Source organism: Caloenas nicobarica, chromosome 28, assembly GCF_036013445.1.
Source record: "Caloenas nicobarica isolate bCalNic1 chromosome 28, bCalNic1.hap1, whole genome shotgun sequence".
Lineage (NCBI taxonomy): Eukaryota > Metazoa > Chordata > Aves > Columbiformes > Columbidae > Caloenas > Caloenas nicobarica.
This window is the reverse complement of record NC_088272.1, coordinates 5477018-5499175: the sequence shown is the minus strand read 5'-3', so window position 1 is coordinate 5499175 and position 22158 is coordinate 5477018. Positions and strand designations below refer to the sequence as shown.

Sequence of the window (22158 nt, the reverse complement as noted above, 5' to 3'; positions counted from 1 at the left end):
GGCTGGTACCTTGCGGCTATTGGGATATCTTAGGTTTGCCATGAGGACACGGCCCTGGAAACACGAGGCTTCTTTCATTTGTCTGAAGGAGGCCTCATCTAATTCCTCTTCCTCATCAGTGAGTCAGTAGCTGATGTCCACCCACCACAACATTGCCCATGTTGTTCTGCCCTCTCATGCTGACTTCTCAGCCTTCAGCTGACATTGTCTGTCCCCAGGCAGAGCTCCACACCTTCCTGATGTTCTCCCACATGAAGGGAAACTTCCCCTCTAAGTCCAGAGCTCTGGCATTATGAGTACCAGACCCCCAAGATGCCACAGTTTCTCCTGCAGTGATATTTGTAGTGTCCTGTAACTCCTCCTGCTGTTTACTTGGGAGAGACACCTTTATCAGGTTAAACCATCTGCATGCAGAGATTAACAGCTGAGCTAATTGTGCTTGAGAAACTTTGGAATTCTCCCATCAAAGAGCTCTGAAGTTGTACAAGGAGAAATGGCTAATTCTGTATTGGGGCAGGAGAATAACCCCATCCATCAGGACAGAGCAGGACCTGACACGCTGAGCAGGGACCCTGAGGAGAAGGGCCTGGGCACTACAAGGGCCGCCACACAAGCCCGTGCTGCACGCTCACCATGAACACGGCAGCTGCACACGGGGCTGCATGAGGAGGAGCGTGGGCACCCAGACACCTGGAGTTCTCATCCCATTCGGTTCAGCACTGGTGTGACCCCACACACACGGGTGTGTGCCAGTGTGCGGCTCCCAGTTTGGAGAAGCAGGGAGGAACTGGAGAGTGCAGGGCTCTGCCAAGGCAGGGGTCAGGACCTTGTGCACATGGTGTGGGATGCTGAGGGACCTGGGCTGCTCTGGCCCAGCAGCGCTGGGGAGGCTGCAGCAGTGTAGGAGTAGCCTGAGAGTGCTGGAAGGGTGGTTTCCGAGATGGTGGAGGTTTTCTTCATAGTGGTAAAGCGCATGAGAAAGGAATAATGGCACACAGTGCAGCTGGGGAGGTCCAGGCTGGACATGAGCAGCAAGGAATGTGAGTGGAAGGGCAGTGCTGTGGTGGAGCAGGTCACCCAGAGGCAGTCTGCATCAGCCCAAGGCTTTGTGCTTCAAGGAACAGCTGGGGAGGATGGAGAGAGATCAGCAAAGGAAGGAAGATGCTCAGACAAGAGCAAGGTGGGCAGCAGGGGGGATGTCTCCAGCCTGCAGGGAAAGAGGTGCAGGGGATGCCACAGCATAGGACAGGCTGTCGTGGAGATGATCAAGGGATGTAAAGAGGCTGAAAGCCCCAACAGACATGAGCTCCTTCTCCCCTTGGCTGTGGCTGTTGTCTCCAGCTCTGATGCCTGTGAGGAGACACCTTGTCCTTACAGCACAGGGGCCTCATGGCCTCCTTGTCCCCAGCCAGGAACCTGGGAGGTGTGGGACCATAGTCCTGCCCTTGGCCTTGCACAGCCCCACATCACACTATCCCAGGAAGGGCCCTGGGCAACGTGGGAGGGACAGGATCTGCCTTCCCAGGGCTGGGGGTCAGGGCTTGGCTCTTTGATTAATGAAACACATCCAGGTTTACTCAGCATCAGAGAGACTTCACCTTGCTTGTCCTGACCTGGCATCTCTGCCTCCAGTTTTCTTCTCTAACCAGACCCTGGGGTCAGTTCCACAGTAGTGTTCCTCAGTGGGACCCATTAACGTTACAAAAAACTTTGGAGTTTGAATATGACTTGGACTTCTTGAGAGGTTTCCTCAATTGCCTCTAAGGGTCTGATGTTCATGGACTCAGCAGAAAACCTACCAGAGGGGTCATTAAAGTGCCTTGGGCTGCTCCTGTGCTGCTGAGCTGGGCTGGGCTCCTGGGACAGAGGGAGCTCCTGGCAAGCGGCAGCGCTGCAGAGAGACAGCTCTGCCCAGGAGCAGCTCCTCTGCAAAGCGCAGCAGGGCTGAGGGCTCTGCCTGGGGATCTCAGGGAGACCAGCAAGGCAGAGAGAGATGAAAGGTGGTCAGGACTGGGAGGATGACTGAGGGCTCACTGGAGCAGAAATCTTTGCAGCCCTTGACACGGTAAGTCTCTGGGTGCAGGGCAATGCAGCTGTAGCTCCTGGAGGCATCTCCTGAAGTTAGCACAGGCACAGCTTGAGGGATCTGTAAGGAGGGGGCTCTTGTCAGGCAATTTTGAATAGCTGTGAAGCTGGGTGAGCAGCCAGGAGTGCCCAGGGCTGTCCTGCAGAGCAGGGTCCCTGCACCCCAGGGCTGTGCCGGGGCAGGGACTCTGCCGCCTGCCAGGGTCAGCGCTCAGCCTGCCCGGGGAGATCCCCACGGTGCTGTGGGGAGAAGCTGTGGGGGGAAGGAGAAACCCCTATCAGGGCAGGAAAGGTGCTTCTGCTGTTGAGGGGGTGCTGTGTGGATCAGGGCTCTTTCACAGCTCCAGATCACCCCCAGGATTTTTCCAAGTGGATGCCTCAAGCAGAAGATCAATGCAAGGATTACCAGAGAGATAGGGAGCTTTCCTGAGCCTGCCTTTTCAGTTTCCTATCCGAAGGGTTGGGGGGTGCAGGAAAGGATAAAATGAAGATGAGTTCTCATGCTTAAACAAGTCACTGAGACTCCTGAACTGCAACTCCGATTAATCAGTACATCTGCCAGAAGCCTCATAACATCCCTTCAGCTGCTGCTCTGCCTGTGCACAGCACCAGCATCACATTGGCTATACCCGTCAGGCTTACTCTGACCTGTCCTTTTCCCCAGTCTGCAAACAGGAAGATGCCCCCAGGCAGTGCCCTGTGAACAGGCAGGATCTGTAGGGCCAGGGTGAGGGCACAGAGGGTGGGATGGGGTCTGTGAGCATTGACAGGGAAGAGACATGGACAGGGAAACACCTCCCAGGAGGAAAATCTCTAGGAAGCAGGGAAATGATCAGAAATGAGAGGAAACTAAACCTGGAATTGTTCTGGGAGGGAGAACACAGAAAACTCCGTATGATCCCCGCAGTGCAGATCCCTCCTGTGAGCAGCCCCCTCGCCTCCTCTCCCACCCAGCAAAGCCTCTGCCCTCAGGGCCGGGGGCTCCAAGGCATGAAGCAGCTCCTGTGCAGCCAGAGCTCCAGTTCCCTCTGCAGAGCACAGGGGCTGAGAGCAGCTGCCCGGCAATGCTGGTGTGTGGGAGATGGCTGCACAGCTGGGGAAGGGTGACGCTGTCTGAGTGCCCGGCTGCCTCTGCCCTGGCCTCTCTCACACCCACCCTCACCGCAGTTTCCTTCTTGCTCCACTGCTCTGGGTCACTGTTGGTGTGACCTGGTTCTTGCTGTCAGGCTCTCTGGGGATGGGAGTTTCAGCTGCACAGTCACAGCCTGATCTTGTGGGTCCTTTCCTGCAGGTGTGTCCACGGGAACAGGTGTCCCAGCTTTGCTCTGCCCTGTGGAGCTGTGGGCAATGCAGTGTGTGGGGCTGGGGAATGAGCTGAGTCTCCCTGAATCAAATGCCATCATTAGGACCCTTGGCTGTCTCTTTGAGGTTTGCTTCCAAGCTGTGAGCTTCCCTCCAGGCGCCAAACCTGTCCTGTAGCACTTTAGCATATCTGAATTCCCCATGCAGAAGCGCAGAGATGCTATAATGGAAGAAATGCTGTTTGGTTTGTGAAATGACCCGTGTGTGTCCTGGGATAGAAGTGGGGTGCTGAGACCTTAGAAAATGGTGAGACATGTCGAGGTCTGAGGTGGGTCCCTCTGCTCTCAGCAGTGCCTGGTGGCTTTTCAGGGTAACATGGCAGTGTGATCACCATCTCAGAAAGGTGCCAGCCCAGGGCAGCTGGAGCAAGACAGAGGGACAGAGCAGCTGCCCTCACTCTGCACTGACCCACAGGCATCCTCTGGTCTTGCAGGACTCGCTCTGTTCTCCCTGAGTGCAGCAGAAATGCTGAGGGTTTCTGACACCTAACAACACTTCCCAGGGTGGGAGGGGAGAAGGAGCTGTAGAAACGCCAAACCTCTCAAACTCAGTTTCTCAGGTCTGGGGGTACAGATGCTGACAGTCCCTTCTGCAGCAGGAGCGGTTCCATCTGACAAAGCTGAACCCCAGGACTGGCCCCTGCCCCACCCATCACACAGGGTCAGGCTGACTCCTCAAGAGCCCCTGGGCAGAGACCCTGCTCTTCATTGCACACTCATCAAGCACCGACGAGGGCTCCAGCCAGGACGTTCTCCTGGAAAAAGAAAAGGGTCTCTTTGTGGGAGGGTCAGTGGGAAATGGCTTTGGTTTTTCCCAGAGAAGTCTCATCTAAACCATCACTGTCTTTTCCTCCTTGCACAGGTCCTCATGCCCACAGGCAGCAAATGTCCAACAGCAGCTCCATCACCCAGTTCCTCCTCCTGGCATTCACAGACACACGGGAGCTGCAGCTCTTGCACTTCTGGCTCTTCCTGGGCATCTACCTGGCTGCCCTCCTGGGCAACGGCCTCATCATCACCACCATAGCCTGTGACCAGCACCTCCACACCCCCATGTACTTCTTCCTCCTCAACCTCTCCCTCCTGGACCTGGGCTCCATCTCCATCACTGTCCCCAAATCCATGGCCAACTCTCTGTGGGATAGCAGGGTTATTTCCTTTGCAGGATGTGCTGCCCAGGTCTTCTTTGTAGGTTTCTTGTTTGGTGCAGAGTATTTTCTTCTCACCATCATGTCCTACGACCGCTACGTTGCCATCTGCAAACCCCTGCACTACGGGACCCTCCTGGGCAGCAGAGCTTGTGTCCACATGGCAGCAGCTGCCTGGGCCACTGGGTTTCTCGATGCTCTGCTGCACACGGCCAATACATTTTCACTGCCACTGTGCAAGGGCAATGCCCTGGACCAGTTCTTCTGTGAAATCCCCCAGATCCTCAAGCTCTCCTGCTCAGATGCCTACCTCAGGGAAGTTTAGCTTTCTGTGTTTAGTCTCTTAGTCATATTTGGGAGTTTTATTTTCATTCTTTTCTCCTACGTGCAGATCTTGAGGGCCGTGCTGAGGATCCCCTCTGAGCAGGGACGGCACAAAGCCTTTTCCACATGCCTCCCTCACCTGGCCGTGGTCTCCCTGTTTGTCAGCACTGCCATGTTTGCCTACCTGAAGCCCCCCTCCATCTCCTCCCCATCCCTGGACCTGGTGGTGTCTGTTCTATACGCATTGGTGCCTCCAGCAGTGAACCCCCTCATCTACAGCATGAGGAACCAGGAGCTCAAGGATGCCCTGTGGAAACTCATATCTTAGTGTTTTCTGAAGACAATAAAATTTACATCTGCTTCTACATAGCAGTTTTAACGTAACTAGTTACAGGTCCAGTCTATCATCTGTATTTTCTGTTGATATTGGTGTTTTTTTTTATTTTTACAAGGTTGTCATCCCCTTTGTAATTCACTGTCTGCTTTCTTTTATAACCACTGGCTGTGTAAATGAGGAGCCATGATCTGTGTGTATTGAAACAAAATAAAGGGTCCTCTAGTGACTTCATTTTCACTATATCCTTCCTGCAAGGCCTGTTTGGAACTGCAAGGACAGTTCCTGTGTGCATGGGAGGAGGGGAAAAGAGTCCAGCCTGGCAGCACTGCCAGGGAGCACCAGCGCTTGGCCTTCCAGAGCTGTTCTCGTTCCACTCCCACACTCTCCTTCTCATCCCTTGTGTTGGTGCAAGGCCTGAGTGCTCTGGCAGCCTGGTCACCGTCCTGCTGTGTGTGAGTCCTGTGAGCGCAGGCAGGGACAGGCCATGGGCACTGCTGTGACAGAGCTGGCCTCTGTAACAGTACTTCTATAAAGAAGAGTGATCTACTCAGGGCAGTGCCTGAGGGCTTAGGTCTTCTTCAAGTTTCTGTCAAGAACACGCACAAGAAGGTGGCCAAAGATGCAAACACCAGTGTCCAGCTGCACAGTGAGTGTGTGCAGGGCTGGGCACACAGCAGTGTCCTCTCACAGCCAGGCCTCCTGCCAGAGACCTGCAGGACCAGCAGAGCAGGGGCTGGGCTGTGCCCCTGTGCACTGGACCCCCCGCGGAAGCTGCCCCAGGGCATCGTCACAGACTGGCCCCTCACAACCTCCCTTTCCAGCACTGGGCTGTCACACCAGATTGAGAATTTTTTCCTGAATGAGTAGGTCAGAAGTCCATGTTTGCATTGTACACATGAGATGTGAGCACACACATCATGTACATGAGGTGAGATGAAACCGAGTGAGGACAAACACCATCAGCTATTCCTGGGGGTTCCATGAACGCCTGTGGGACAGACCGTGTCTCAAGGTCACTTCACATTGGGAGTAACAGCCCATGGGAAACCACCCACTGGGATCCTCCTCCTTGGACTGAGGTCCCCATGTCCATTCCTCATGATGTGGGACATCTCAGATGAGTGCAGAGCAGGGTGACACACCACAGGGCTGAGGTGCCTCCTGTCCTTTGGGAGTGGCAACAGGAGGCCAGAGGGACACTGTGACTCCTGCCTCTGTGTGTAAAAGGGACAGACTCTGTCTCTGAACATCCCTGGGTGCATAAGGAGTCCTGAGACCAGCTCAGACACGGATGCCTGTTGGAACCCTGGCATTTCTGTGTGTGACTCCAGGAATAAACCTCAGTGGCCCAGTCAGATTCATCTCAGCTGCTGGGACAGGCTCATTGCAAGTGCTCCTGTCTGCTACATCACCCTTGCCCATGATTCCGGATTGTGCTTTCAAAAGTGACAGCAGAATCAGAGAAGTTCTGAGGTCCTTGGGAAACGAGGATGTCAAACCCATCTTCAAGAAGGGCAGGAAGGAGAATCTGATGAATTACGGGCTGGTCAGCCTAACTCCATCCCTGGGAAAGGCACAGGCCGCATCTTCCTGCACCAATCTCCAGGCCCCTGAAGGGCAAGGAAGGGATTGCTGAACTGAAATGAGTGGAAAACCCAATGAGTCCCAAGAAATGCTCTGAACCCATTCCAGAGCTTTAGACCCCCAGGAAAGAGCTCAGTGACAGTGCAGCCCATGCAGTTGCATCTGTGTCCCTCACCGAGCAGCACAACCAGTGTGGAGTCACCCCATGGTCCTGCAGCCAACCTGCTCTGTAGAGCATCAGTGCCAGGTTGGGGCCCTGTGGGGAGCACAGGGAAGGGGCCAGGAGCACCAGACCAGATCAGAGGAGGGATGGGGGGAGATCAGACAGGAGCTGACCGGGGCTGGAAATTGCCTTGGAGAGAAAAATGCTGGTGTTCAGCTGCCCCAAGATAATACGCAGAGTTCAGGGTGCAGGGCCAGAAGTCCTTGCTGTCCTGGTGCTTCACCAGGCCCGGGAAGTAGCTGGAGAAGGATCCGTGTCCCCCACTTGCCATCTTTTAGTGCATCATCCCTCATGAAGGGTGGCGTGGAAAGCAAGTCTGGGACTCTGTTTCAGGATTTGCACCGAAGAAAGTATTCACCCAGAAGCCACATCATTTTGCTCTGGTACTTGAGTCCTGGTGCTCATCACATGTCCTTAAGACAAACTTATGCACCCCTCTTGTCAACCTTACCCCAAAAGTCACCCCTAGACAAGGCTCCTGAGCTGGGGCCGAGCTGGAGAACTGGGGTCCAGCTGTGACCAGAGGAAGGACAAGGCCTGTCCTGGGTCCTCTAAAGGGCTGGCAGCCTCTGTGATCTCCACCAGAAAAGGCAGCATGCAGGAAACTGTAGACCATCCCCAAGCCCATTGGAGGCCCTTAGGAAGAGTTCCTCTCTCCAAATATCCAGCCCAGCTTGTTGCTGCATGAACAACCAGGAGAAACTGCCCCAGGACCCTCATTCCAGACCCCATCTCCTCCACCCCATACAGGCAGTGCTCTCCCCCTTGTCACTGAGGTGGTTCCAGGGACCCAAGAGACACCTGTGGGGAGGTGTACTACCTGTTGGGTAGTACGGTGTCCTTCAGTGCTCCTCATGGTACCTCCTGCTGGGCTTTGTGCCGCTGGTCACAACCCTCTGAGCCTGGCTGTTCAGTCAGTTCTCAGTGGTGCTAAACAGGAATATGCCCATGAGCACATTGGGCTGCACTGGGAGGAGCGTGGCCACCCAGCCAAGGGCAGTTATTGTCCATCTTGACTCCGCACTGGTGTGGTCACATCTGGAGCGGGGTGTCCCAGTGGGAGGTTCCCCATTCTGGAGGAACGGGGAGGAGCTGTCGTGTGGCCAGAGACAGTCTGGGTCATGTGTGGAGATGTTGAGAGACCCAAACTTCTTTAGCCTGGTGAAGTGCAGGCTGAGGAAACGTGCTGTTTTTACTGAGATTGAGTTAATTTTCTTCATGCATTTTGAATCTCTCTCCTTCATAGCTACTACAGTCTTTTGTTTAGATTTGCTATGAGAATAATAACGCTGTTTCTTCCCTGGGATAGAGTTAATTTTTTCTTTTAGCAGCTTTACAGTGTTTGCCATTTGGTATGAAAGGAATGTCAGAACTCACTGATATCTTGGCTGTTGTCAGGGAAACCAAGGACTTCTTTGGCCATCCAGCTGCAGATGCAAATTGGCAGGAGGGGACACAGACAGGACAGCACCTGGATTGACATGCAGGCTGATCAATGAAATATTCCCTGTGATTAGCGTCATGCTCAGTATAAAGCCGGAGCTGGCTTTTAGGGCTTGTTACATCCGTTATTTGGGGTTTTCCGGCTGGTTTGGTTAGTTCCATTCAGAAGTTTCATTCTGTCTGGAGTTCGATGTTAGTTCGGCCTTTTGCTGTTCTGCCATTTTGCAGTTGGCCCTTGGGCCTTTCTGCGTGTCGCCTTTTTGCTCTCTCTTGCTGGGATCAGCTGTTCAGGACCAAGGTGCTCCCTTCTGCAGGACTGTCTGTTCTGTGTGACTGGAGTTACATGAGGGATTGCACGGAGTATGTTTTCTTAATTTAATTTATCTATTTCTATTTAATTTACCTTGACTATTAGTGAAACCAAGGACTTCTTTGGAGTCCAGCTGCAGGTGCAAATTGGTAGGAGGGGGCACAGACAGGACAGCACCTTGATTGACACCCAAGTCAATCAATGAGCTATTCTCTACCATTAGCATCATGCTCGGTATAAAGCTGGAGATGCCTTTTCCAGCTAGTTCATTTCAGTTTTCCGGCTACTATGGTTAGCTCTGTTGGGCTTGCACTGAGTAGCGTATATTTTACTTTATGTATATTGTAGTATAAGTATATTATTATTAGTAGTGTATTATTTTTATTGTTTTTATTGTCATCTTATATTTTTTTCTAAACCCACAAGTTTCTCCCTTCCCTTTCAGTTCTCTCCCTTATCCCACTTGGGGACTGGGAGCAGGATGTGAGCAGCTCTCATGGTCTTAGTTGGTGGCTGTGGTAAAACCATGACAAGAAAGAGTAGTAGTAGCTTCAGAAATCTTGAAAATCACTTTCCGAGATGATGGCATGCTTGTTTGGTTGGTTTTTTTTTTGGTAATGGGAAACAGCATGAGAAAGGAAAACCATCAGAAACTGCAGCTCTGGAGGTCCAGAGTGGACCTCAGGACAAAGAAATGTCACTCTGAGCACAGTACTAAGGTCATTCAGAAGGACTCTGGATCAGCCATGGCTTTGTGTTTCAAGGAACAGCTGGTGGGGATGGAGAGACAGCAGCACGGGTGGGGACACACTGGGGTGAGAACAAGCTGGGGAAGCGCATGGGGTGTCTGCAGCCTGTGGGGAAACAGCCACAGGCCTGGGACAGTGTAGGATGGACTGTGGTGGAGATGGCCAAGGGTGCTGGCAAGGCTGCATGTCCCTGAAAGCCCCGAGGTCTTTGTCCCCTTGGCTATGGCTGATGTCCCTGACAGCGAGGCCGAAGAGGAGACACATGGTTGTCATGGCCATGGCGCCCCATTGCCTCCTTGCACCCCCCAGGGAGTGTCACACCATTGTCCTGCACTGGGCATCATCCCCACATCCCCAGGAAGAGCCCTGAGACACACGTGAGGGACAGGATCTCCCTTCCCAGGGGCAGGGGGTCAAGGCTTGGCCATTCTCCTTCATCAAACAAATCAAGGGTTTTCTCAGCATCAGAGCTGCTGCACTTTGCCTTTGCCTGATGCAATCACTGCCTCCAATTATCTGCTCTAACGAGTCCCTGGGGAGGCTTTGTCAGTAACAGCCCTCAGTGGGGCCCATTAATGCTTCAAGGTACTTTGGGCTTTGCTTCTGACTTGGACTTCTTGAGGAGATTCTTCAGTCTGTCCTTGGTATCTGAGGTTCATGGACTCAGCACCAAATACGCCATGGGGCTCATTAAAACACAGAAAGACCTAACGAGCCATGTTTCTTTCCTAATTTTCTTCCAATCTTCAAGACTTGTAGAACTAACTGGAGAGGTTTCAATGGGACACTTACTGGTGAAGATTTCAAAGAAGATTTCATAAAGGAGGGTTTTTTCTTTCAAGGGTATTTTCTGTCATTTTTCAGTATGCAGAAGAAGTGACAGCAGCATTCTGCAATGGACATTGATCCAGAGGGTCTCCTGAAGCCATCTGGACAGGCAGGAGAACAGTCCCTTGAGGCTGGACACTGTATGGACACCCTTGCTCCTCACTGCCCACCCCCAGTCTGCCCATTCCCTCATTGGCCACCTGGGACTGGCATCACTTTTCCTCACATCAGACTTCTGCACTGAGCTCTGCAGGTGGATGCTGCAGCTCCTGCACACCAGCTCCCACCTGCTCTCCTGTGTAAACACTACACAATTTCATAAACACTAAAACAGTTTCCTCAACTGTGTGTGTAAGCTGGGTCTAATGAGGTCCACCATCCACAAGGGACGTCCACACAAGAACTGTTTTAGACAGAGAGATAGGAAAGGATATATATAAACACAATTAACACGTTAACTACCATGTTAATTAGACCTCTGAAGAATGAGGCAAGTTTGTAACTCCCTGAAGCTCTGAAGCAGAAACCAGAGAGTTGAGAGGCAACTGAATGACCCAAGAGCAAGTGGAGGAGGAAACCTGAGAGCACTGGGAAGGGCAAACGTCCAGACAGTCTGCTGGAAAGTTGTCCTTTGACATGGACATTTAATCAGGAGAGGTGGAAACTCCTGAATGACAAGGGAGATGAAATAATAGAGTGTTGGTAATGGAAGTACAGGGGAAGACTAGTATTTTTCTTCCTATCCTTAGTACACTTCCCACTAATTCACTTTTTGGCTTTTTTTTTTTCATTTTTATATGTTAAAAAACCAACCAAACAAAAAAACTCCCATCAAACAAACAAACAAACGAAAGTAACAAAAAAACCCCACAACACCAAAGAAAAAAACCCAACCCAACCAACCAACAACAACAACAAGAAAAAAAACCAACCAAAAAATGACAACGAATAAGTGCACCTTTCCAGGCAGGCATCAGTCATCAGTTGTCTCACCATAAACAGCCAGGGCCATTTGAGGGGCCCCAGTGCACCTGAGGTGCTGGCCTGGGATTGGCATCTATCACAGAGGACCTGGGGGAGACCAGAGCACCTTGCAATGCAGGGGGAGCCTGGGCAGGGGTTCCCGGGGCATCTACACTGGCACCAGGTGTCTGTGTCCCTGGAGCTGAAGACATTTGTGTCCTAAATCCATTCCCAGTTCTGGAAAACTCTTTCCTTTACAAAGAAAAGAAACCCTCCCAAAGAAAAAAAGAAAAATAAAGACAAGTATGTTGACACCTTGCTTTGCTTTGGATCTTTGTCTTCAGTTCTTCTTATTTTAATTTTCATTGACATTACCTGACATCTGATGGGCCTACAGGTATTAAGCCAAGATCATTTTGTGTCTTGCATAGCACCCCATGCCCTCTACACCTTCCCTGCCCAGGACTCCTCACACTTTGCCCAGAGCGAGTCACACTGAGCTGTTGACTGGTTCCCCGGTTGAGATGTTGGTTTAGATGGTCACCTCCAGCACAGGTGGACTCATGGCCCATAATCGTCTGCTCTGACCAGTTAGAAACAGAGCCCAACATCACAATGGGATTGTAAGAGAACTGAGGTTGAAGGGACCTCAGGAGTCTGCAGTCCAACCTGTCACAAACTGGGTCAGACCAAGGTGTTCAAGCCTTGATGCAATCAGAGATTGAAAACCTGCAAAGACAGAGCCTGTGCAGCCTCTCCTATGGGCAGGGCCTGAAGGTTTAGCTCTTCTTCCAAGCTTCTCTGCAGAACATGCTGAAGTGACATGCAGATGCAAACAGCAGGGTACAGCTGCACAGTGTGTGTGTGCAGGGCTGGGCACTCAGCAGTGTCCTCTCACAGCCAGGCCTCCTGCCAGAGACCTGCAGGACCAGCAGAGCAGGGGCTGGGCTGTGCCCCTGTGCACTGGACACCCCGTGGAATCTGCCCCAGGGCATTGTCATGGACTGGCCTCTCACAACCACCATTTCCAGCCTCTCACCACAGCTCAGAGTTCTTTGTCCCTCCATGGAATTACACTGAATGAGTATTTCAGCTGTTCATGTTTGCATTGTACAGATGAGATGTGAGCATGCACATCATGTACGAGAGGTGACATGAACCCGAGTCAGCACAAACACCATCAGCTATTCCTTGGGGTTCCGTGAAGGCCTGTGAGACAGACAGTTTATTGAGGTCACATCATGTTAGGACTAACATCCCATAGGAAAGCACCAGAATGCAGCACTGTGATGTGCTTCCTTGTACCAATGTCCGTTCCTAATGATGAGGGACATCAAAGATGAATGCAGAACATGGAGACACACCATGGGGCTGAGGTGCCTCCCATCCTTTGGGAACAGGAACAGGAGCACAGAGAGACACTGTGACTCCTGCTTCTGCGTGTAAAAGGAAAAGTGTCCAACCCTGAATATCTCAATGTGTTTTATGAGTCCACGAGGCCAGCTCAGATGTGGACACCTGACAGAACCTGACATTTCTGTGTGTGACTCCAGGGACAAACCCCAGTGGCCTGGTGAGATTCATCTCAGCTCCCTTGGACAGGCTCATCTCAAGTGTCCCTATTTGCTACATCTCCTTTGCCATCTCCATCACATGCTGTTCTACACAGTCCTACACCTGCCCCTCTTTCCCTGTGGGAACTTCTGGATTGTAGTCTCAAAAGTGACAGAGTAACCAGAGAGGTTCAGAGGTCCCTCAGAAAGGCAGACGTCAAACCCATCTTCAAGAATGGCAGGAAGGAGAACTGGGAGAATTACAGGCTGCTCAGCCTACGTCTGTCCCTGGGAGGGGGACGGGTCACATTCTCCTGCACCATCAGTTGTAGGACAAGGAAGGGATTGCTGAACCCAAAGTGGCAGGGGAAAGAAAGGCCTGTTGTGTACATGGAGCTTTGCAAGGCTCCAGACATGGTCTCCTGTGGTGGCCTTAGAGCAGTTTGGTGAGATCTGGGATGAAGATGTGGATGTTATGACGTGTGGGAAGGTGGCTGGATGACCAAACCCAAATATCATCAGTGGTACAAAGTCCTGTATTTAGCCAGTTTCTAGCGGCATCCCTCAGTGATGAGTACTTGGGCCAACTCTGTTGAACGTCTTTATTCTCCCCATGCATGATGTCATGGAGCACATTTTCAGCTCCTTTGTGGATGATGCAAAGCTGGGCCTAGAACAACCTCACCTGGTTGGCCCTGCCTTGAGCAGGAGAGTCAGACAAGATGATGTTCAGGGCTCTCTTCAAACCTGAGTTATTCTATGATTCAATGAACCTTTACCTTGGAGAGGTGTTTGAAGACAGAATAAGTAGTCCTTACCAGTTAAAAGAATGAATCCTGCCTGCAATTGCTAACCTAAACTATGTAAATCCTCTCAGTTTTGGTCAGTCTGCTCCTCTAACAAAGATAAAAGTGACTTTTAAAACACCTAATCAGAACCTGCAAAGAACACTGTCCTTGCAGTGCAGACACTCTGGAGCCCGCACTATTAGTTGAGTCTTGTTTTAACATCTATCACAAGACTGCTACATCAAGTGTCCTTTAGCTAAACTTTTCTCATTATACACTCATTATAATAGTAAAATACACATCGCTAGGATGGGAGACCCAGGCTCAGCCCGGGTCCCTTCCTCAATAAGTCTGCGTAGTGGTAAAACGACTCTGTAACCAATATGCCATTGTGTAATCACTTGGCTCTTTAGGACTGCATGAGGGTCTGAATGTAGAGATAAGATTTTGTATGTAATGGCTATTCCATCTCTGTCCGATGTGCTGGTTTCATTCCAGCATCCAGACTTGCACAACTCTGTAATAAACAATATCTCATCTCTGGGTGTGGGATTGGCTTTGCACTTTGGGTAGCAAATTCGCAATTAGCAACCAGGAAGAAGGAAAAAAAAAAATAAAAGAGGCAGGAAAGGACATAGAAAAGGTGTCAACATTTCACAGTCCTGTAAAGAATGCTTCTCCACTCAGATCTTTAGTAGGAAATAGATTTGATCAATTTGATAACACAAGCATACTTTTATCTAGTCAGGTTGTGGCCCATAAGGAGGGTGATGGATGGGTATGGGATTATGAGATCACTTGTGTCTAGGAAACTCATAACTGAGTTCAGAGACTTTGGCTGTGAAGGGGAGAGTGAGGTCAGTTCTGTCTCTGGAGGTGACAGCCCAGTAGTAGGAACAGAGCTGGGAAGGTATCTCTGCCTACGTACCCACAGGCCCTACCCAGGAAGAGGCCTTGGAGACATGTTGTCATGTCCATTCTGCCTGAGAACATGACGGGTCAGCAGCAGGAACATGGTCGTGTCTATCAGAGAGGCTGAAAGGTCAGCAGCACTCATGGGATTTAGAAGATCATGGTGAGGTGACTTCTCTCTGGCCAAGTAAAAGACAATGAGAAGCCTAATGGGTTGGGTTCCCTGCATGAAGAGCAGTTTCTGAGATGGTCGAGCTTTCCTTGATAGAGCAAAAAAGCAGGAGAGAGAAAAAAATAATCATAAAATGCAACTTGAAAGGTGAGGACAGGATACCAGGAGGAAGAAATGTCACCGGAAGGGCAGGGCTGTGGTGCAAGAGGTCACCCAGAGGGAGCTGGATCAGCCCATGGTTTGTGCTCCAAAGGACAGGCAGTGAGGGTGCAGACACATCAGTGAAGGGACAGAAATGCTGGGGTGAGAGCAGGTAGGGAAGCGAGATGGGTGTGTGCAGCCTGCAGGGAAAGAGGGGCAGGTGTAGGACCGTGTAGAACAGCCTGTGATGGAGATGGCAAAGGGCGCTGGTGAGGCTGGAAGGGACCAACAGGACCCAGGTCTCTGTCCCCTTGGCCATGGCAGTTGTCTCTGACACTGAGGCCCAGGAGAAGACATGTTGTCCTCACGGCACTGGGGCCTCGTTGCCTCCTTGCAGCCCCATGGAGAAGCTGGAAGGTGCCGTACCAGCGTTGTCCTTCCCTCGGCCTTGCACACCCACATCCCACGGTCCCAGGCAGAGCCCTGAGCCGTGTGTGAGGGACAGGATCCCCCTTCCCATTGCCTGGAGGTCATGGCTTCTCCTTTCTGCTGCAGAAAGCAAGCCAAGCAAACTCCCCCTGAGAGTTACATCACTTTTCTTTACATCAGATTCTCCACTGAAGTTTGCACCTGGTTGTTACAACTTTTCTGCAGTTGCCATACATGACGCCCATCTACAGGAAGGGCCGGAAGGAGGATCTGGGGACCTACAGATCTGTCAGTCTGACCTCCGTGCTGGGGAAGGTCGTGGAGCAGATGATCTTGGCTAACATCACACAGCACTTACAAGAGAACCATGTGATCAGGCCCAGTCAAAATGGGTTTGTGAAAGGCAGGTCCTGTTTGACCTACCTGATTTCCTACTACAACAAGGTGACCCAACTAGTAGAGGAGGGAAAGACTGTGGATGTTGTGCACTTAGACTTCAGTAAAGCCTTTGACACCGTATCCCACAGCATCTCCTGGAGAAGCTGCAGCTCATGGCCTGGATGGTGTATCTGTGATGAATAAAGAACTGGCTGGAGGGCCGGGCCCAAAGAGTTGTGGTGAACGGAAACAAACCCAGTTGTCTAGTCACAAGTGGTGTCCCCGGGGCTCAGTATTGGGGCCAGTTCTGTTTAATGTCTTTATCAATTATCTGGATGAGGGGATTGAGTGCACCCTTAGTAAGTTTGCAGATGACACCAAGGAAGGCCACACAGAGGGATCTGGACTGGCTGGGTCATTGGGCTGAGGCCAGTTGTCTGAGGTTCAACCAGACCAAGTGCCAGGTCCTGTACTTGGGTCACAACAACCCCAGGCAGCGCTACAGGCTCGGGGAAGAGTGGCTGGAAAACTGCGTGGCAGAGTGACATGGGGGTGTTGACTGACAGCAACTGAACATGAGCCAGCATGTGCCCAGGTGGCTAAAAAGGCCACCAACAGCATCATGGCTTGTATCAGGAATAGTGTGGCCAGCAGGACTAGAGAAGTGATTGTGCCACTGTACTTGGAACCGGTGAGGCAGCACCTTGAATCCTGTGTTCTGTTTTGGGCCTCTCATCATAAGAAGGATATTGAAATACCAGACAGAGTGCAGAGGAGGCAACGAATCTGGTGAGGGGCTGGAGCACAAGTGTGATGGGAGTGGCTGAAGGAGCTGGGGCTGTTCAGCCTGGAGAACAGGAGGCTGAGGGGAGACCTCGCTGTCTGCAACTGCCCGAAAGGAGGTTGGAGCATGGAGGGTGTTGGTCTCTTCTCCCAAGTAACAAGTGATAGGACAAGAGAAAATGACGCCAAGTTGTGCCAGGGAAGGTTCAGATTGGATATTAGGAAAAAATTCTTCCTGGAAAGGGTTGTTGGGCATTGGAACAAGCTACCTAGGGCAGTGTGGAGTCGCTATCCCTAGAAGGGTTTAAAAGGCATTTAGACGAGCTTCTTAGGGACATGATTTAGTGCTAGAGTTAGGTTATGGTTGGACTCAATGATCCTGAGGGTCTCTTCCAACTGAAATGATTCTATGATTCTATGATATAACTAGAAAACTCTTCTATCACTTCTTCTCAGTGCTCTTTACATACCTGCCTCTTTACCTACAGTCCCGGAACTTATCTAATTAAGTGCACAAGTCTTGAATACTAGTCGCAAATGACAAAAGTGACATGGCTCTATCAGTCTTGTCTGATACCTGCCAGTCCCAGGCAAACACCTCAGGTACACGGGGGCCTCTCGAGATTTGCCCTGGGTGCTTATAGTGAGACCATGGAGCTCAACCCGAAAACCTGAGAACACCCCTCAAAACTGAAAAACCAAACCAAACCACCACCATGCTCACATCTCCCCTCAGTGCACACCTGGACTTCTGATCTAGTCATCTGGTGTCCTTCCATGGGGGTAGAGCAAGCTCTCTGAGCCCTGGTGAGAGGACAATGATCAAAATGGTGTGGTGACTGCAAGAGGCAACAGCCCCAAGCTGGCACCCGGCAGCACGACAGACTGTTTCCATGTCTCTCTTGCACACACACTGTGTCCTGCTCTTCTCCTGGGACATCCCATCTCCCCACAAAGCCTTTCCCTAGGGAGAGCACACCTGCACTGGCCTGGCTGCCATTCCTGCACCCTGTCCCCATGCTCCCCACAGCCCCCGAGCTGGGGGTTTTGCTCTGTAGATCAAGTGGGCTGTGGTGCCCGGGCTGTGGTGACTCCGCGGGGCCGTACTGGCCAGACTGGGAGGCAGCCCCAGCTGATGGTGGTCACTGCCACTGCCCGCGTCCCACACAAACTCTTGGGTGGCCACGGAGGGTGCTCAGAGGGACCCTGCCTTATTCACCATGTGCGTGGGTGCTGGCCACCAACAAGCAACTGCTGAACAACCAGCCCAAAGTCCCTCAAAAGCCACACTGGGACCCTGATCCCATCACACTGAGACCACAGAGAAACAAGCCAAACAATGAGCCCCTTGAGATTCTGTTCCTTAGGAATGTTCTTCAAGGAACTTTGGAAGAAGACCTAAAACTTCAGGCACTGTGTTAAGGAGATCCCCTTGCTGCTGGAGATGCTGTTCTGAGGCCAGCTCTGTCACACAAGTGCCCATTGCCTGTCCTGGTCACAGGACCGACACACAGTTCAACTGTGACCAAGCCCTGGGAGCCCTCAGGCCTTGCAGCAGCACAAGGGCTGAGAAGGAGAGTGGGGAAGTGGAAAGAGAAGGACTCTGGGAAGAGCAAGGCTGGTGCTCCCTGGCAGAGCTGCTCTGCTGGGACTGTTTCCTCCATCTTTGCCCACAGACACCTTGTGTTGAGCTTCACAAAGGTTGCAGAGGAAAGATCTCAGACAAACTGTTCACTGCAGGGTCATTTATTTTGTTTAAATACACAGAGAGCACAACTTCTCATTTACAAGGTCTTTCACTTGAACTATAAAGGTGGACAGATAATTAGAAGTGGGATGAATAATAACATTTCTTTGTGGGCAGTATTATCATAGTTAAAAAAGCAAAACCAAACAAGCCTTCCCCTAACTACAAAAAGTGATCTACAACTATGAAATATAAAAAAGACAGGTTGGACCTGTCATGAGTTATGTCATGAGTGATATGCAGAAGAAAAGAAGTTTAATGCCTTTGAAAATTATCCAGCCATCAGTTTCCTCAGGGCATCCTTTAGCTCCTGGTTCCTCATGCTGTAGATGAGGGGGTTCACTGCTGGAGGCACCACCGAGTACAGAACAGACACCACCAGGTCCAGGGATGGGGAGGAGATGGAGGGGGGCTTCAGGTAGGCAAACATGGCAGTGATGATGAACAGAGAGACCACGGCCAGGTGAGGGAGGCACGTGGCAAAGGCTTTGTGCCGTCCCTGCTCAGAGGGGATCCTCAGCACAGCCCTCAAGATCTGCACATAGGACACCACAATGAACATGAAACACAAAAAGAACACACAGACACCAACAACAATAAGCCCAGATTCCCTGAGGTAGGCATCTGAGCAGGAGAGCTTGAGGATCTGGGGGATTTCACAGAAGAACTGGTGCAGGGCATTGCCCTTGCACAGTGGCAGTGAAAATGTATTGGCCGTTTGCAGCAGAGCATTGAGAAACCCAGTGGCCCAGGCAGCTGCTGCCATGTGGACACAAGCTCTGCTGCCCAGGAGGGTCCCGTAGTGCAGGGGTTTGCAGATGGCAACGTAGCGGTCGTAGGACATGATGGTGAGCATAGAATACTCTGCTACTATCAAGAAGGCAAACGAAAAGAGCTGTGCAGCACATCCCGAGTATGAGATGGCCCTGGTATCCCAGAAGGAATTGGCCATGGATTTGGGTACAGTGGTGGAGATACAGCCCAGGTCGAGGAGGGCGAGGTTGAGCAGGAAGAAGTACATGGGGGTGTGGAGGTGCTGGTCACAGGCTATGGTGGTGATGATGAGGCCGTTGCCCAGGAGGGCAGCCAGGTAGATGCCCAGGAAGAGCCAGAAGTGCAAGAGCTGCAGCTCCCGTGTGTCTGTGAACGCCAGGAGGAGGAACTGGGTGATGGAGCTGCTGTTGGACATTTGCTGCCTGTGGGCATGAGGACCTGTGCAAGGAGGAAAAGACAGTGACGGTTTAGATGAGACTCCTCTGAGCAAAATCAAAGTCATTTCCCACAGACCCTCCCACAAAGAGACCCTTTTCTTTTTCCAGGAGAACGTCCTGGCTGGAGCCCTGGTCGGTGCTTGATGAGTGTGCAATGAAGAGCAGGGTCTCTGCCCAGGGGCTCTTGAGGAGTCAGCCTGACCCTGTGTGATGGGGTGGGGCCGGGGCCAGTCCTGGGCTTCAGCTTTGTCAGATGGAACCGCTGCTGCTGCAGAAGGGACTGTCAGCATCTGTACCCCCAGACCTGAGAAACTGAGTTTGAGAGGTTTGTAGTTTCTATAGCTCCTTCTCCCCTCCCACTCTGGGAAGTGTTGTAGGGTGTCAGAAACCCTCAGCATTTCTGCTGCACTCAGGGAGAACAGAGCGAGTCCTGCGAGACCAGAGGATGCCTGTGGGTCAGTGCAGAGTGAGGGCAGCTGCTCTGTCCCTCTGTCTTGCTCCAGCTGCCCTGGGCTGGCACCTTTCTGAGATGGAGGCTGATCACACTGCCATGTTACCCTGAAAAGCCACCAGGCACTGCTGAGAGCAGAGGGATCCACCTCGGACCATGACATGTCTCACCCTCTCCTAATGTCTCAACACCCCAAATTATAGCCCGGAAACTGCTCATCTCACAAACCCAACAGCATTTTCTCTGTCACAGCAGCTCCGCATTTCTCCGTGGGGCTTTCGGATAACACAAGGATGCTGTAGTACAGGTTTGCATCCTGAAGGATAGTTCAGAGCATCTATGTAAACTCCCAGGAGATATCCAAGTGTCCTAATGATGCCATTTGATTCAGGGAGACTCAGCTCATTCCCCAGCCCCACACACTGCATTGCCCACAGCCCCACAGGGCAGAGCAAAGCTGGGACATGTGTTCCCATGGACACACCTGCAGGAAAGGACCCACAAGATCAGGCTGTGACTCTGCAGCTGAAACTCCCATCCCCAGAGAGCCCGACAGCAAGAACAAGGTCACAACACCAGTGACCCAGAGCAGTGGAGCAAGAAGGAAACTGCGGTGAGGGTGGGTGTGAGAGAGGCCAGGGCAGAGGCAGCCGGGCACTCAGACAGCGTCACCCTTCCCCAGCTGTGCAGCCACCTCCCACACACCAGCATTGCCGGGCAGCTGCTCTCAGCCCTGTGCTCTGCAGAGGGAACTGGAGCTCTGGCTGCACAGGAGCTGCTTCATGCCTTGGAGCCCCCGGCCCTGAGGGCAGAGGCTTTGCTGGGTGGGAGAGGAGGCGAGGGGGCTGCTCACAGGAGGGATCTGCACTGCAGGGGATCATACGGATTTTTCTCTGTTCTCCCTCCAATAACAATTCTCGGCTTAGTTTCCTCTCATTTCTGATCATTTCCCTGCTGCCTGGAGATTCTCCTCCTGGGAGGTGTTTCCCTGTCCATGTCTTTTCCCTGTCAGCACTCAGACCCCATCCCACCCTCTGTGCCCTCACCCTGGCCCTACAGATCCTGCCTGTTCACAGGGCACTGCCTGGGGGCATCTTCCTGTTTGCAGGCTGGAAAACAGGTCAGACTAAGGCTGACGGGTTCAGCAGATGTGATGCTGGTGCTGTGCACAGGCAGAGCAGCGGCTGAAGGGATGTTATGAGGCTTCTGGCAGACATACCCATCACTTAAATTTGCAGTTCAGGAGTCTCAGTGACTTTTTTCAGGAGGAGGGCTCATTTTCCTTCTCTCTTTTCCTGTACCCCTCACCGCTTCAGATAGGAAACTGAAAAGAAAGGCTCAGGAAAGCTCCCTATCTGTCTGGTAATCCTTGCATTGATCTTCTGCTTGAGGCATCCACTTGGAAAAATCCTGGGGGTGATCTGGAGATGTGAGCAGCTCTGATCCACACAGCACCCCCTTAACAGCAGAAGCACCTTTCCTGCCTTGATAGGAGTCTCTCCTTCCCCCCACAGCTTCTCCCCACAGCACCGTGGGGATCTCCCCGGGCAGGCTGAGCGCTGACCCTGGCAGGCGGCAGAGTCCCTGCCCCGGCACAGCCCTGGGGTGCAGGGACCCTGCTCTGCAGGACAGCCCTGGGCACCCCTGGGTGCTCACCCAGCTTCACAGCTGTTCAAAATTGCCTGACAAGAGCCCCCTCCTTACAGATCCCTCAAGCTGTGCCTGTGCTAACTTGAGGAGATGCCTCCAGGAGCTGCAGCTGCGTTGCCCTGCACCCAGAGACTTACCATGGCAAGGGCTGCAAAGATTTCTCCTCCAGTGAGCTCTCAGTCATCCTCCCCATCCTGACCACCTTTCATCTCTCTCTGCCTTGCTCGTCTCCCTGACATCCCCAGGCAGAGCCCTCAGCCTTGCTGCGCTTTGCAGAGGAGCTGCTCCTGGGCAGAGCTGTCTCTCTGCAGCGCTGCCACTTGCCATGAGCTCCCTGTGTCCCAGGAGCCCAGCCCAGCTCAGCAGCACAGGAGCAGCCCAAGGCACTTTAATGACCCCTCTGGTGGGTTTGGTGCTGAGTCCATGAACTTCAGACCCTGGAGGAAGCTGAAGAAACCTCTGAAGAAGTCCAAGTCAGATTCAAACTCCAAAGTTTCTTGTTATGTTAATGGATGCCCCTGAGGAACACTATTGAGGAACTGACCCCAGGGTCTGGTTAGAGAAGAAAACTGGAGGCAGAGATGACAG

At 52.1% G+C, this 22158-nt stretch overlaps 1 protein-coding gene and 1 pseudogene across 1 annotated transcript; one reads left to right on the top strand and one right to left on the bottom strand.

Annotated features, from left to right (window-relative positions):
* The first annotated feature begins 4712 nt into the window (after positions 1–4712).
* LOC135999432 (olfactory receptor 14J1-like) lies at positions 4713–17602 on the top strand (annotated as a pseudogene).
* Positions 17603–18529: 927 nt separating this feature from the next.
* LOC135999481 (olfactory receptor 14J1-like) lies at positions 18530–19534 on the bottom strand. The gene has a single exon (XM_065653048.1). The coding sequence runs from the start codon at positions 19532–19534 to the stop codon at positions 18530–18532; it is 1005 nt and encodes a 334-aa protein (XP_065509120.1).
* Positions 19535–22158: the final 2624 nt, after the last annotated feature.

Excerpts from the sequence above, each read along its gene's own strand:
- LOC135999481 (XM_065653048.1), bottom strand. The coding sequence starts at position 19,534 with ATGACTTTGATTTTGCTCAGAGGAGTCTCATCTAAACCGTCACTGTCT.